Genomic DNA, 17,383 nt, shown 5'->3' with positions numbered 1-17,383 from the left:
AAGCTACAATAGTTTGCTGTTAAATGGAGAGGAGTAAGGGTTAAGTTTGCCCTTAAAAGGAGAGAATATTCAAGTGCCTTAAGAATTGTTCTTGAGTAAACGTACCTGTAGTTCAACAGAGTGTGTTTTACTTTCTTGGCTATAACGGCTAACGGTCAAATAATTTAGTAATTGTTTGCTACTTTCCATTAGCTAATAATAAGTTAACCTCATGATAAACCCATTCACATCAATAACCAAAGTTATAAAACAAGATTATTATGACGGTGGGTTTAGTTTGTGTCTCTCAGGCGATTTATTTAAGACTAACGTACTGTTGGTTATATTTGATTAAAAGGGCGAGTTGGGCTAACGCTAACGCTAGCCATCTCAAAGAAAACATTTCTAATGCTATCGTTAAACGTCAAAATGTGCTAAAAACACTTACCACTGTACCTCCAGGTGCGGAACAAAACCTAATCCCCGGGATGCATGATGTACTTCTTCTCTCGGTGGATGCATGATGTACTTCTTCTCTCGGTGGATGCATGATGTATATACATTTTAAAGAATGTAAGCCTGACCTCAAAGAACCGAATTAGCCTTGCGTTGATTGCCAATTAAAACAAAAATGGCCACCGGAAGGGACATAAAAACGTCGTGCTTGTTTCATGCGTTACCAAAATGTATAGTTGTAGAATTGCTTTTAAAATGACTATATTGAGCTTAATGACATTAAGTACAATATTAATGTACTTTTCCTTAATGTTATATAGTTTGTATTATATCGTAATATGTGTAAGATCATTAGCTCAATTCCATGCTGCCATCTTTGTTTGGTTTAAGAAGTTAAAGACACGGATGTAGGTTGTTTAAGTATTCTGATAATCATATCATACTTGCAGGCTATAATTGCTCAGAATGTGGATAACATTTATATGAAAAACGTGCTAATGTAATTGTTCATTATAACTTTGAGATTGACAAGAGATATAGGAATTGAAGACACATGCAACCTGCGAGAACAATGGTTTTATCAAATGTTTAATCGTAATGTGATGCGTAAACATTGAAAAAAGAAAACAAAGAACACTATGCACGAAACATAATCTTACTTTACTTTTACCTTCCCATTCTATTTATTCACCTTATATTTTCCTTTTTGATTCCATAATCATAATGGAAATCATATTGAAGAAAAACAACACAAGAATAAGAGGTTGGATTTTATTTAGTCCACTTTTAAAATTTACATTTTCTGTCGAGATTCATTAAAAAAGATAAAGCATCATCAGCTTTGCAGTCCGTATCACAAAGAGACTGCAATAAGGAAAGAGTGAAGTAGAATGAAGATGAATTAGTAGGCACATTTTTCAAATGATACATGTAATCTAATTGATGGCAAAATATGTACAGCAATGATTTTATCTTGTGGTAGCACATGCTTGGGACTGAGTGAGAGTTCACAGGTTAGTAAAGCACAGATTTATGCAGACATAACGATTTATTCACTGTCTATAAAATATGTATCAAGTTGAACACATGAGGCAGTCAATTTCCCCAAACTGTATGCAGTTTAATTTGAAATAAATTAAACCTAAGAAGAGAGAGAAATGAGGAATTTCAATGAACTTGTGAACTAATTGGGCGCTTGTCAAACTAAGCATTTTAACAGACGTAAGCTAATGTTCCTCTATATGAATCAAGAATACTGATCTAAAAGTGGACACGACATCCACCTGATGAAATACCTTGAGAAATAAATTAGAAATGGATAGTTGTATTATTAGTACCTGATTTTCTCTCTCTCTAGCCTTAGTTTGATACCTTTGCATAACTTATAGAAAACCTGTCACGTTCTTTTAAAAACTCACAGTAATTCATTCATTAATCACAAGTCCTGATACCACCTAAGACAGGCACAGGATTCTACCCTGCAGAATCCACATACCTTCGAGTCAAACACGCTGGATATTCCATACAAATAAAAGGACACTTTTCATGTTTATATACATAACACTTTTGTACAGTCTTTGCACTTCCATTATAAGAGATTGAAGCATCTCCATGTACAAAGTAAATGGACATCAAATCATGTTCAGTGGATTAAACCTTGAATTCAAAGCTTAAATTGAGCACTTGGTTACATGTAAAATGATCAAGTTCAACTGCCTTTGCATTGAAAAAAATTCTAATATGAAATTCTGTCGTACTGGGTTATCTAGGGAATCACCTGAAGTATTCCTAGACACAGATTGGGATCAGTTTCTGCCATCCAAACATATTCTGGTGGAATTTTTAAAACGGACCGGTGACCAGTGCCCATAGAAACTTCACTCTGCTCAAACAGGAGAAACTGAAAATCAACACTGTTAACAGCTATGCTAAGTAGTAGAGTGTTGCATTGATAAAGTATTTTGATCATGTTATCAAGTGATTTCACTTACACTCCAAAACAACATCAAACAGCATTATATTTTAAGGAAATGTTAACTGTGGATCAGCCCACCGGCCATTGAAAGGTGTACAACAGAATCAATTGAATCCAATAAAGAAGGCAGTGAATGTTCAAAGTTTGTGAGTCTGCTTTAGTCAAACCCAGAAGGCAAGTCCAGTCATTCCACCTGCTTTCATACTGCATACAGCTTATACCTGGCTCACACCACTTCCTACAACTGTACACACAGTGCTGTTCTAGGCCTGACAGCAGTGTAAACTAAACACAGTTTAGTGGCTATGAAGCTCCACTGGCCCCTCCACATTAAGGATTTTGCTCAGGTGGAACGTGACAACTGGACCATCCCAAAGCACAAACTGGAGCCTACACTAGTTTAAAAGGCTCAACGGTTTTGGGGTTCAGAGGGTGATTTGGGGGACAACAAGGTCACTTGGGTCCCTTGGAAAGGGTGTCTGTCTCTGTGGATTGGCGGCCATCGTTCCAGGCCTCCCGGGTGCTCTTAAGGGCTTGTGTTCGTTGCTGGTCCACAACCACGTAGTCAACACGCTCATCCGACACTACTATTCCAGTTCCATTGCTTTTCATCTGAAGAATGAGAAAACATGAAGGTTGGTCCTAATTTAAACCGACTTGTGTAAAATATGTCTCAGGATGAGGGGGCTGATAAACTCCTACCTTCCTAGGTGGGGTAGACTTGCTGGGGTCAAGATCCAAATCCAGGTACTCCACCTGTTTGTCTCCCTTCGGCTTCACCTTAGGGCTGCTCCCACCATCCACAGTCATGGGGGCGACAAGCTTCATGTTCTATATAAGCCAGGGAAAAAATGTTATTGACTGAAGAAAAATACTGAGCTAGTGAAAGTGTAAGAGCATTCATATTTTTAGTATTGTCACAATAACCATAATTTGGATGCTAATATTGTAACAGATTAGATTGATTTGATTTCACAAACAGTTGGTACCTTCACAAAGTATGTCCTGTAAGCCCAAACTGCATTCAAAACATATTACAAAGTTGCAAATATAGGTACAGATGGGTTGTTTACATTAGTCAGCAAAAAACTGGAGCAAGTAAGGAGCAATTATGCTACTTAGATGAAGTGTGCATTATAAAAATAGATTTGTTTGATCAATGAACTTATTTTCATGTAGCTGGTCAAACAGGCACCAAACTGCCAAAGTTTGTTAGCTGAAGCCTTGGATGCATCATTATGCTGATACAGCCAATACAATTGGCATCAAACCAACGGGCCAAAACTCTAAAGCCGTCCAATGATAAGCAAAGCGGATCAGATTTTAATTTTAATTCTGAAAAGGTTATAGTACTTGTTCTGAATGCAGAGTTTATGTTATATTATTGTTTAGTGTATGGTCCATATTTATATTGAATAAAGCAGTGGGTCACTCACATCCCTTTGCGATTTCCTTGTTTTTTAATATCTTAAGATAAGGATAAAGAGCTTTAGTGTTACTAGATAAGGCGAAAGGCTGGTATTGTGACAATACTAAGGCACAAAAAGGGTCTATAGGTAGTGTTAATTTCTGACTACAAGTGAGTGGAGTTATTAGGATGATGACAAAACAAAGATATGTTAGTTGTTATGAAGGTCATTTAAATTCCCTGGTGTGTGTCCAATCCACAGTTTCTAGCTGGTGTTAGGGAGTGATACAAGCAAAACAAAGTATGCCCTATGTACATTCTGAATTTCTGATCCAATAATATCACCCGGTAACCCCTGGTGTTCTGACAGGGCAGGCCATGCATGTCTAACCTCGCAAGCCTGCTCACCTCCTCTATGTTGTCAAGTTCCTCCACCTCCCTCTTTACAGGGGTGATGGGGACTGTGCAGTAGAAGGACTCCTCTCTACACAGAGTGAGAAAAAGCAGTGACAAAGGACAAAAGAGAAAGAGCAGATGGTCAAGAATAAAATGCAGGGGAAAGAAAATGGATGGAGCCAGAGCCTGGGGAAGTCAAAGGAATGAGCTAGGGAGAAAAACATGAGTGGTAAAAGAACAGGAAGTCAGCAGACAATATCAAAGCAAAAGGTTGGAAAAAGTTAAATTGTTAAAGCAAGAAAATAGGAAAATAGTATCTAATACCCAAACTGTAAGAAAAAGATCACCAGATGACAGAAATGTTGTCATATCCGTGTTCAAATATCTGTTGGCATTAATCAATGACGAAAGACATCTCATTTTGATTCCATTTAAACCAATGCCCAAATTATAAAAGGGGGGATCTTTTGAATAACAGTTTGGGTACTGATTAAACAAAACAGGCATTTTTTTTAAAGAACATAATACCGGAAATGTGAAAGAACAAAAATAGGGAATAAAGAAAGCAGAGCAGCAGAACAAGGGGAAACTGCAAAGAAAAGAGTTTGAGTGGCGAGGAGTCCGTCTGCAGCGAACAGTCATTTGTCCTCAATAATGTTTGCCTTAAGGCGAGGAGTAAGGACTGGAAATGGGATTTCTAATTCACAACCATTACAGCTTAACATTCTGGGTGGCATGGTGTTTAACCCTGAATGAAAAGTCTGCCTCTTACTAAATCTCTACTCTATTAATGTTGGATCTTCGTCTTTGCAAATGTCAAATACATGAATCATTTAAAATAGGTTCAACACATCAGAAAGAGGATCAAAATCAAATCACACATTTGGCTTTTTTTCTGTATCATTGATTATCTTCAATTTGAGGATAGAAAGAATAATCATGCAGCTTCTTATATCAGAGGATAGTTGTGTGTTACATACTGGTTCATCTGTGGACATATTAGAGTCCATGGCTACATAAGTCTCATCACATTCCTCGGAGTCAGTGCTGGAGGCCGTACTATGCACTGACGGCGGTCTCACTGCTGGCATTGGAAACCTAGAGAGACTGAGCAGCATTCACAATGTTTACACACCGACTTCCAGGAAAATACACTCTCTGCTGAACATAAATTATATTACAGACATAACCGCCACAGCTGTAAACCACTGCGGCAAAAAGAGTCCCTGCAGGACGAATAACAGGATAGAACTTATCCCAGATAAGACAACGAAGTGCATTCAGTATAATGTAGCTCTGGGACATATCCCACAACGGTTTTATATGAGCAGTGCTACGGTGGTCACAGGGTGACTACAGTAATGCATGAAGTGTTAGTACCTACTAATTTAGTTAATTGTACTCACTACAGAAGGGAATGTTCACACCAGATAATATATTTACAAGAAGAAGAAAAAAGACAAAACGCTTGTTGGTAATATGGCAGATATTGCATATAATGCACAACATTTCCTTAACAACATCAGTTGCTCAGTCTCTTGGATATGAGGTGCAGGAGTTTATTTTTATTGAATTGTGCCTTGTGAAAAACTAAAAAGTAACACATTTCCCAACTCAAGTGAAACTAAAAGGGAATACAAACTGGCTGATGAGAAAAGAGAGTAGTGTGAACACGCCCTTAGTTGTTAGAAAAATTCTTAACCATGAAAAATGCTGCAGAATATTTGAGATACTTACTCCCGAGCAAAGGATCGTGTGACAGGCGAGCGGATCGGCGTGGAGGGCTCCTCCCACTCTGGCAGAGGTTTGATCTCTAGAGGAGCGGGTCTTCCTGAAGGTACACATCACAGTCAGTCACTGCACACATGCTACATGAAGGCAATGCTGACAAACGCATAGAAGTTGTATATAGTGGGAAATAAACCACCCTTTGTTTTTTTGTTATTTATTGTGTTTAAGTGCAGCTCAAAACCTAAAGAAAAACTGCATAATGAACGTAAGGAAGCTTTTATGTTGAAAAACAAATCTGCGTTGAACAATGACAAAAAGCTACAAAATGTCAAATGCTGTTCGAACATTATAATTCCAAAACATTTTCCACCAATTTATGTCTAATTTACATCAAAATATGTCCTTTTCACAAGGGGTTCTTTCCCGTTCAAACTGTGTTTAGACTTTCGTAGCAAGAACACAACTTTTGCATGAGTATTGACATTAAAGCTGTAGTTGGTAACTTCAACAAAAAACTACTTTTTTCATATTTGCTTGGGGTATAGAGATAATTTAGCAATTTTAAATTGTTTTAATAAAGTAGGTAGTCATCTGCTAGTCAATACTTTATGTACACACACCGGAAAGATCATCATTGTTCAATTTCCTTCTGAAGAGCTATATACTACTTTCACCATGCAAGTGTTTTCTGACTATAATTCTTTTGTTGCGACTACATGTGAATGTGTATTTTGAAAGCACAACATGTAAAACAAAAAAAACACAAAAAGAAATGTTTGGGAAGAGAAATGTTAGTAACTTGCTATACTGTGTGTAAATAGTCACATCTGAATAAGGGGATATTTAAAAGGTAATTTGAACATTTTATTCTTAGTTTAGTCATGTTGTGACTCTAAAATTCCAAGAATGCAATCCACCGCGCATGAAGTGCACGCTCATTCCCTTCCTGCTGGGATTTAAAATAATAAGACTGGATTAATGCAACAGCTCTGACACCCATGTTATATTCTTAAAGCTATTTGGGTGGCTCTGATTGGATGTGCTCATCACAGACAGCAAGTAATAAAGATAGGTAATAATTGAGTCCAGTTTGCACACAGTTTATCTCTTATAGAACCAACAGGCCTGAAAACAAGATGAATCCAACAGCATGCAGAGTCAGGATGAAGTTTGGACAGGTCAGAGAATGGAAAGTTTTCACGTACACAATGGCAGTTCAGTGTGGAGTACCTACCCTTGCGTCGTCCTCTCGGGAATTCACCTACGGTTTGAGAGTCGGTTCGCTCTAAGACAACACCTTTTGCTCTTATTATTTTAGGACTCTGACCTGATTGGTAAAAAAAGACTTTGCTTATTATGATATTTTTGGAGATCACAACAAATTAGCCCTACTGTAACCACTGCCCCGCCATGCAAAGCGACAGACAATACTTTTTTCAGAAGAAAACTACACCCTCATGTGCACCAATCACCTCATTGTGCAGAACAGTTAATAAGAGGAAGATTGTCATGACAACAGCAGAACCATACTGCCCAACATGCACCTCACTCCATGCACCAAGGCTTCCCACACAAAGACTGACATCACAGCTGTGCATGCACGACAAGCTGTGTAGAAGCACTGAGAGTACACGGAGAAATTACGCCATGTTGAGAAGAGCACATGGACGAGACACATAACTCTTCTACATCAACACAGTTATCACAGCAAGTAAATATATCACAATCTCAAAGTAGGATATCTAAATGTCAGTGTAATCACAAATCAGTGTTAATACATGAAAAGCCGTTTGTTGGACTTGACCACAGATGTCAAAGGCATGACAAAGTACGGTTAAGAGAACAAAGCACAAACAAGATGAAGCTGGTGATGAGTTGAGTTAGTCCAGATTACAGAGGAATATAGATCATGTCAAATAAAGATCAAAAGTAAAAATCAAGAATTTGTTTATTTATATGTTTGTGTACAAGCTACTCATGACTAACTTTGAGTTGAAGTTTGAATTTGTTTTATGTCAACAAAGAGGAAATAAAAAAACAGGGTGACTTGACAATATGAATGTGAGAGGAAGTGATAGATGGCAAGAAAACTGAAAATGACAAGGCCAAAACTACAAAGGCATCATCATTTTTGCTGTCATACCTTCCTATAAATAATGGATCGAGAGCCAGAGGCTTACATTTGAATTTCCTGATTTCCAGTTATGGCTTTTTTGTGATATTAGAATAATGTCCTTGAACTAGTTGGCCTGCAGTTTGGCAGTAAGATTATTTCAAGTAATAAAACTCTCTTAATAAATTAATTGTCCGGCAGTGGCTCAGTCAGTAGGGGGCTTGGACTGTGAGCTGTAGGGTCGCCGGTTCAAGTCCCCGACCAGACCTAAAATATGGAGTGTGGACTGCTACTTGGAGAGGTCCCAGTTCACCTCCTGCCCTGCCGTGGTGCCCTTGAGCAAGGCACCGGACACCCCCACTTCCCCCCTCACTCCCATTGCTCCCCGGGCGCTGTACAATAGCTGCCCACTTCTCCTAGTACTAGACTCCTGGTACTAGGATGGGTTAAAAGCAGAGAACACATTTCACGGTGTGTGTGCTGTGTGCTCTGCATGTGAGACCATTAAAAGAGGGTTTCATCCCTCCCATTCTATTCTATAAGGACATGGCAGTCATGAGATGATGCATGCCACATTTGGAGATGACTGTCTCAAAGGTCACAGAAAAACAACCACATGTGGTGCATGGGAGGATGCTCGACAGGGAGCTGTTAAACTCCATAACATGTCCTTTTTTTCTTCAGTGACATTAACAGCCCTGCCTTTTAGTTTGTCTACGTGATGACTCGCTGTCTCCCAGACATTCTTCAATTCTCTGTCTCTCTAATCAGCCTTTCAATCTGCAGAGATTGTAATTCCCCTTGCTATTAGGTCTTTCATCAAAGAGCTCTATTCAGATGAGGGGAACAAAGGGGACGGAGGTGACCACTCCGGGCTTCGGTCACTCCATGGCACAGGGACCAGCCCCCTCCAAAACGCTCTGCAGGCCTCTAGAGCTCGGGACAAAAGTGCTTTTGACAAGGAGCTTACTGTGTTGGATGTAAGAGGATGTAGCAGGCAGGGCTCTAAACTAATTGATCAGGAGATGATATAAGATGTTAAAGGACAAATATAGAAGAAGATATAGGTATTTAATGCACCAAACAAACCAAGGGAGTCAGAAAGTTAGAGAGAATGGTTGGAAATGATGAAATGTTGTACAGATGGCTTTGTGACCATGAGCCAGCACTGTGAGAATAACAGCCGAGTGTGAGAGGAAGCACGGTCAGTTTGTGCGTTAGTCGTGAACACTGAACATACTGAGACAAGTTTAGTGCGACAATACACTTCAGCACACATCAACCCCACAGCAAGGAACAGGTACAGCTACAGGTGCATGCACAGCCGCTGTCCTCTCACCTTTGCGGTCAGGTTTGAGATTTCGGTCCACAGGCGGGGGCTGGCAGTCACTGATCATTGGCCTGCGAGGAGGGGTCTTTGGACTGGAGCGGAAGCCCATGTGGGCGGGCGGAGGGACCTGCTTCCCCAGGGAGGAGAACTCCATGGTGCTCGGGGTCATGGGCACATAGTTGGTTTCGTGGATGGGCTCCGACAAACTGCCGGAGTGATGGTGTGACGGGGAGTTGGCGCTCATGGGGACATAGTTCTGGTCCACCTCCTCTGTGGACTGGCTGCCCACTGGCATCATCCCTTTGTTTTTCTGAGGGGGGACAAGTCATACATGAAGAAGAGGACAGATATAGCTAGTATGAGGCTGCCTCTAAACTCTCTCTATTTATATTTCAAATACAAACGATATTGTGCACGGGCAGAAATGCTAAAAATAGTGTCCGAGTGCATGTTATCGTTTAGGGAGGGACATAGACCGCTTGTTTTTAGCAGGCCCTTTTCATGTATTATAATAGTAGTAAGAAATTACCCAGAAACACTGCATTTCTAAGGCTTGCTTATGCAGCAATGCATTATCCCAATGGGTAGCAATAATACAAAAAAACTAAAAACTAATATCGTACTAGAAGTGCTTAGCATTAACTGCCACACTAGGATTCTTTTAATCTCCATTACATGGCACTAGTCTGCATACTGGGCCAGAGATAAGAATGCAAATACTAGGTATTATAAAAACAGCTTAGAAGATCTGAGCTTTATTCTTAGCAAGTCATTTGCATTTAAAAAATGTTATGTCTCTATTAACAACTACAATCAAAACATCCATAGCCATTACAACCAGGGTTTCTTTAGCAGGCAGCAACTACTAAAGCCGTGAACCTTGAAACAACACTTACAAAGTAGCTGTTGAAGCTTTCGTTGAAGTCAAATGAGCAGCTTTTCTCGGTGGGGAATGATCGAGGAATGTCATAGCAATCCTGGGAACCAAAGTCTGCAAAAAACAAATACATTTACCAAATATGTTCTAATACATTCAACATACTCTAGCTATATCCAGCTACATACGTTACACTAAGAGTGTTATCAGTAAATGTAAGGTAATGCAAACTATTTGTTTTTATATCAAAGCTTTATGCTGAACTTCGAGCCCCTTTATGCTATAATGCCAACAATACACACAACACAGGCATATTTAAAATGCCGCGTGTGTTTTCATGGAGCTACAAACATTGTTTATTCAGTGGGATAGAGCTCAGCAGCTATACAGTACGTAATGGCTCTGCTGTGTAGCACATTGTTATTGTTTTTGTATTCTCATTAAGCACTGCTGATACAGTCGCTAATGCATTTCACTTATGACCACAAGAACAACAGCAGTGCTAGGAAACGCTTGTACAGCAAATGAGAGTGTCAGCTGAAGGAGACTAAGTGGGGGGAGAACCAGACAGGGAACTAACTGCTTCCAAAGAAGCAAAATTACAGTTACAAACGGGTCAGATGATAGCCAGGGTTTGTGTTGTACAAATGGGGCACATTATCCACCAATGTCATGATTCTTTACAGTGTATTTCTATTTTGGTTCCCCTAACCCTGGTCTGCTTATTTGTCAGTAAGAGAGAATCAATTAAGCCTTCAATCTAGACTTAAGTATGGGAGGGAAATCCTCAAGAGCCTTATCGTCATTTAGTGTGAACTCACAAAACACATCATCTGATGAGCCTGGGATATTCTCCATTTCTGCAATGACAGTTTGAAAGCTGTTTAAAAGTTTTGCACAGACACGCCTGGCTTCTGTTGGGTTTTATAAACAATTATCTTGTCACTAATACACCCGTAATGACATTAGTCACCACAAGAGGGAGAAGTATGAGGAAGATGCTTATTTAGTGTCTTTACTTACTCCATTAGTTTCTTTCTTTTTCCTGAAAGCTAGGGTAATCTAATTAAAGCCATTCTACAAAAGATGTTGGAGCTAGAAATGTAACATTTCAAATGTTTTCAAAGGTATCTCTCGTCTCAGAAAATCTCATCAGGTTCTGGTTTGCCAACCAAATTCCTAAATAATCAAATGCCTTGAGAGTCAAGACCTGCGATGATGACATCTGCAGGAAACCAAGGGCTCTTATTTTGGGTTTCATTCTGATCAGTTTGAATAGACTGTGAACTGAACAGAAGATTGAGTGTGAAATTGCAGCTAAAATAAACATGCCAAGAGCTCCTACGGAGAAAACAGTAAAAAATACTCACATAAAAAGCTGTGAAAATCTGAATAAAGTTGATGAAAAGTATCACTGCACTTAAGGTCAAAGATTTATAGAATAAATAGGCTTTGTGGAAGTGTAACCCTAACCCTAACCCTTCCTTTAAAATTCAAAGTTGTATTATGATTTAAATATTCTTAAGACCATAAATCATACTTTTTAATGTCATAGCAGATTTCCAAAGCACGGGAAATCTCTACTCCCAACTAGAAAACAAAGTGTCCCCGACACAAACCTTTGCGGAGGCGTGAACTGTCCACAGTGCCAATAGTGTTGCTGCGTAAAGACTTATTCCCAGCACTAGTAGGCACACAGTAGTTTCCGTCCGTCTCTGACGCTGAGCGAGGCACACAATAGGTGTCCGTAGGTGAGCGCTCAGCAGGGGGGGGTGGGGGTCCTGAGGTGGAACTGAGCGAAGGCTTTGGTGGTCTGGGAGGGGGAACTACATCTGCCCCACCCTCTGAGCCTCCTACCCCCGTGGACATTGACAAAGTGCGGGGCACCTGGTAGGTAGAGTTTGAGCCCGGTGTAGGCGGGATATCGTAACTGATGGAAAGGTTACGCAGCTGTGACTCCATGGAGGGTTTCCGCGTCGGTGTGTTGAAGACGTACAGCTCCGAGCCATCAATGCTGTCCGGGTGGGCCAGAGGGGAGGAGGCCGACTTGGGGAGCAGCACAGTGTCCTGGGAGTAGCTGCGAGGGAGGTGGTAAAAGCCGCCGTCGGTGGAGAGCGAGGCACCGCGTGATGGAGGCGAGTCGTAGATAGAAGAGGCGGAGGCGGGGGCCGGGTGCTGCGGGAAGAAGCCGTTGTGCGAGGTGTGTTTCGATGAGGAGGTGGAGGAGGTGGGCGTGCGGTGAGAGGGGAGGTTGTCGTTCAGGTCTGTCTCTGACGAGGTAGACTTGGAACACTCAGCATGGGCTCTAGGAAGAAAATACACATACGAGGAGGATTGAATATTAACAGGTGATTTAGGAGAGACAAGAAATTCACTGAGTCATGGCCTTCAGAGCACTGTCATGGTTAGTGACATTCAGTTTGACATTTTACACTTATAACTAATCTGAGGCACTTCTAGCCATACAAGTAGGCCTTGGAAATATATATAGTAATAATATATTAATGATGTTATATGAGACTAGATATTGTCTTGGATATCGTATTATCGTACGTATTTAGAGGACTTTACCCAATAAGAGATATATATAGAGATATTTTGTCCAAAATATCCTGATATTTCATTTTCTTCATATCGTCCAGCATAACATTTTAGCATCTCTTACTTGGGTCATGTGAAGGTGTCTGTAGATGTTGGGTAAATGCAAAACATGCAGGCAATGATAACATCATTGCAGTGTTAGGTAAGGAAGGTTTTCTGAAGTGGGGCTAGTTGCAACCATAGACTGTATATATAAAAGGTTGCAACACATTCAAACACTTCAAAACAAGCAATAATCGTCTTCTACAGAAGCCATGTAACTCTTCATTTTAGTGAATGAAGTGCTTGTTGATCTCGTTTTTTTTTTAATACACGTGCATGTAGCACTCCAAACAAGCAGGCAGTTCCAGTTGGAGGGCTGGGCACTCACAGTCTAGCCTGGGAGGGAAGAGTCTTGCTCTCACAATTCTCCAGGAGCAAATACTCCGGGTCTCCCTCCAATGGAGGGTGGAGCTGCACTGAGCTACACACCACACAGAGAGACGGGGACCAGAGTGGCAGTACAGAAAGTACAGAAAGAATAAATGGGTTGGAAAAAATACAGAGGGAAGCTTATGTCTTAGAAGAGCACTCTAGAAAGGTGTATACAGAGACTCATACATATAATAAGCAGATGTTGACAGAAGCTCACCTGTTGGGGTCAGGCTTCTTGCTCTCACAGTTGACCAGCCACAGGTAGTCCTGGGGCTCCTCTGAGCTGGACTGAGAGTCAAGGTGTCGCACGCTGACTGGCTGGTATGGGGGGGGTATACTGGTCAGCATTGCTGCTGGGCCGAGGATGTGACCCAGAGCTGGGTGTGGGGGGGTGTCCACCACCAGGCCTCCGATGGCTGACTGGTGAGCAGCTTTTGCTGCCTCTGCAGGAGAGAGAGGAGACGGCCGGGTTAATTCCTCTTAAGAGTCTATTGGTTATCTCAGACCTTCACTATATCAAACCTTACAATACAAGGTTGTTTTAATAGAGAACTATAAAGGATGATCACATATTAATACACTTTTTAGATGAACTGTTTCACAACAAATGCCATATAATGAATGAATTACAGATAGTTTTGATTGTCATCAAGCGACAACATTGATGACAAAAGATTAGATGCCATCAAGATCTGTCAGACTGGACTCAGCAGATATCAGTGATTGACTGCTCTGGCTGATTGTTCAGTGGCTTTGCGGATATTAATCAGTGCAGCAAATGTCACACATTAAAAATGATACTCAGCCAGACATAGGTCCAACATCAACATGATGTTGAAGCATTCATCAGTCCTTTTACTCACTTCAGATGGACTCATTAAATCCAGTTTACTTCTTTGGCCTATTTCTTTTTTTACCTCTTTTACTGAATGTACTACAATTGTGTGGATCTTATTATAAGCGTGATGTTGGATTTCAATCATCGAAATTTGTTTACCTATTGCAGTGGTTCCCAAAATCTATTCCCTTAAATGACCCCTTTCGTATCATTGATCAAAATAACGACCCATGGCGATGTGATGTTTTATGGGTATTTCATATTCTATTCAATGCATAAGTACAAAATGAATCACCTATGGCTCCAACTGAACCCCTATTCATCTCAGTAGGTCGGGCCCTGCTCTCACTCTAAAGCCCATTGAGACGGTGCAGGTGATGTTGGTGACTGATGATATAAGGCAGAAAGTAAACAGTAAGCTGTTTGCTAATGTCAACTTTGGCTGTGTAAACTTGTCTTGCACCCAAGCTGTTTCCTAGCAACCCGATTCCAATGTAACAGCCTATAGTCCCCAGACTGACACTACATCAACTTTATATCTCTTTAATATCCGAATGTTTGTGTGTAAACTCTCTCTGATCCAACGACAACTTGAGGACATGTCTCAGGTATCACTTTAGAATAGTTGAACTCCAAATCAAAGCTGTTTCCTTGCAGCTTAAACAACAAGTGCCAAGAAACCACAATAATCTATAACCTCACTTTCCTGAGGGAAATCAAAACTTGTTCAAATACAGTACACAGTCCAGCTGGAGGGGAAGGACATGATACAAGTGTGATCAGTGTGTGACAAGATGCCCTAAATAACACTGGCACCGACAGTCAAGTTGAAGCACACTTGAGTCATTACTGTGAATTTACACGAAGAACACCATCATGAATTAGTGTTTCCAACCTCCTTTACTTAAAACAGGGGTGTCAAACTCAAGGCCCGGGGGCCAAATCCGGCCCGTGACTTCATTTTCTGTGGCCCCACAAGAGCTTGCAAAGAATATAATATGTTTATTATAAGGTTACATGCCGATTTACAGAAGCACGTGTCGTTGCCCATAAACTACAAGTAGCACAATGCATCTCAAATTTGACTTTTTTTCTTCAAAATATTCATTTTTTCTCAGAATTTGCCTTTTTCTCAGAATCTGCCTTTTTTTTCTAAATGTTACTTTTTTTTCAAAATGTCACTTATTTTTTTTTATTTTGACTTTCGAACGGCAATGGCCGTGGCTGTCTCCTCCTGATTGGTGGAGTTGGCCCAATAGCCGTAGCGCCACCGTCCTGACGTCAGGACAGTGTTCAAATCTGGATCAGTTTTTATCAGATCCGTTGCAGCCCCTTTTTTAGAGATTTGGGTATGGAGGAAAATAGAGAGGGTTGTGTTTTCTGACACTTGGTGAGTTCCCTGGAACACCGGGGACACATATTCATGTATAAAAGACGTACAAAAGTGCATTTTGCATGATAGGTCCCCTTTAAATCATTTTGTGACATTCTCACTGAAGAGACTTATGAAGTTATTACCCTATCCGATAATAATCCAATGCAGACGGCAATAATGTAATATAATACATTATTTTATATATATTAAATATTTATATATGTATTTTTTGTATGTATATAAAACTGGCCCTTTGAGTGCAACCATGATGCTAATGTGGCCCGAGATGAAATTGAGTTTGACACCCCTGACTTAAAAGCTTCATTTGTGAATATGGGGTTTTGCCTTCAGAATCCCACACACTTCTTCTCAGACAGAATTTCCTCAAGGTCTCCGCTTTGTCACACAAATATCAGCGTCCACTGCAAACCCTTCTGCTTGTGCTGATTGTTTGTTAAATATATCTGTATTCATACCACATCTTTCTACATCGCTTCTTTTCACAGTTCTGCTCCCACTCTCTAACTGACGTGGTTTTCTCTTACACAAGGTCTCCCTTTTTCCCTTCTTTTACAAGTCACAGCTCTCTTAACACTGCATCATTTTCTCCGCTCTCCTCCTCTGCTATCTCCTTCCCCTTTTCACATTTGTTTGTTGAAGCTGTGAGTGCTGATTCATGCAGGACAAGGGAAATTCCCCTCTGCTCATACTCCTCTATACCTCCTACACCATCTCTCAAAGCCTTCCACCCCTGGCCCTCCTAATGTTCCCTCCTCTAATATCTGGCCATCCATTAAACACTCTGATGTGTGTGTGGCCACGCTAGAGGACTGGGAGTTGGATCTCACACGTAGAAGAGTGCAGCGAGTGCAGAACGGCGAGCCAAGGACATTCTTTTGTAATAAGAATTGTGTGAAACGCAATATCTGCAAGGATATTTGTCTTTAGAAGTTTCTCCTTGAAGGGAATAAATGTTTTTGTTTCCACATCAGGATTTTAACAGCCCGTTCCAATAATTGTGTTGAAGAGGTGCCATGAATGTTGTTATCAGGCTTGCCCGGCAACACTTGCTATGTAACAGACTTGGAGGCACAACAATGTGGAGAAGACGACCTTGAAGCAGCTGTGACTGAGACGCCAGGTTTGAAACATACATTCTTCTCTCTTGGTGACGTAGCATGTCAGTGAATTAGATCTCATCAGACTAAAATACGCACACACTTAGTTGATAAGGGGGGGGGATATATAAGTGCAATTAGGCCCAAAAACAGAGTGGGAAACAACAGTATGCAAACGAGACAGAATGGGAACCATATAATAGCGAAAGAACGAAAGAAGTGGGACTGACAGCCACACAATGCTTTGATTATACAGTATTGGGACAAGGGTAACGTGAGACTTAACTCAACACATGGATCATTAGACCTCGGCTCGGAGCTATGCTGAATAGAGAGAGGCCTTCTGGCACATTCAGCTGGTTCGCATAACTTCTTCAGAAAGAGAGAGCAATAAATGGCAATATACGGGATATAGCTTCAATTTAAGGTTAGCATTAGCATGTGGCTGATACTACGTTTTGAAACCGTGAATTGAAGGTGAAATGACATGTGGTGTTGTACACTAAACACACTGTCTTTAACCCTCACGTATTGACGCTGCAATACTGTTATTAGGGAATGTTTAAATAACGACAGACATTAGAATATTGTAAAATAACACCAGAAAAACGACAGGATGTGCTTTGGACCCGCCCCCCGTCGAGACCGGCCAATAGGAGAAGACCACAGATGATAACAGGGGAAGCAAGCCAAAAATCGATCTCTTTCACCCCGGCTGACCCCACGCGAACGGGTAGCAGCTGATCTGAGGGGGGAGCCACGCCACTCGCAT

At 40.8% G+C, this 17,383-nt stretch overlaps 1 protein-coding gene across 10 annotated transcripts in view; it reads right to left on the bottom strand.

The window, feature by feature from the left end:
* Positions 1–1,192: 1,192 nt before the first annotated feature.
* Positions 1,193–17,383, bottom strand: part of gab1 (GRB2-associated binding protein 1) — a 51,976-nt gene continuing 35,785 nt past the window's right edge. For 7 of the 10 annotated variants that reach the window (XM_034129977.1, XM_034129979.1, XM_034129978.1 and 4 more), the window contains 10 exons: positions 13,498–13,723; positions 11,885–12,570; positions 11,087–11,125; positions 10,285–10,379; positions 9,398–9,698; positions 7,180–7,272; positions 5,952–6,045; positions 5,195–5,321; positions 3,113–3,241; positions 1,193–3,022 (listed from right to left, as the gene is read on the bottom strand). In XM_034129977.1, the coding sequence (XP_033985868.1) occupies positions 2,864–3,022; positions 3,113–3,241; positions 5,195–5,321; positions 5,952–6,045; positions 7,180–7,272; positions 9,398–9,698; positions 10,285–10,379; positions 11,087–11,125; positions 11,885–12,570; positions 13,498–13,723 (1,949 nt within the window). In that variant the 3' untranslated portion in view covers positions 1,193–2,863. The remainder of the gene's footprint in view (positions 3,023–3,112; positions 3,242–5,194; positions 5,322–5,951; positions 6,046–7,179; positions 7,273–9,397; positions 9,699–10,284; positions 10,380–11,086; positions 11,126–11,884; positions 12,571–13,497; positions 13,724–17,383) is intronic. The other 3 variants (XM_034129982.1, XM_034129981.1, XM_034129983.1) reach the window with 3 other exon arrangements.

The sequence above is a fragment of the Trematomus bernacchii genome, unplaced genomic scaffold (assembly GCF_902827165.1).
Source record: "Trematomus bernacchii unplaced genomic scaffold, fTreBer1.1, whole genome shotgun sequence".
In the NCBI taxonomy this organism is placed as follows: Eukaryota; Metazoa; Chordata; class Actinopteri; order Perciformes; family Nototheniidae; genus Trematomus; species Trematomus bernacchii.
This window is presented reverse-complemented; position numbering and strand designations above follow the sequence as displayed.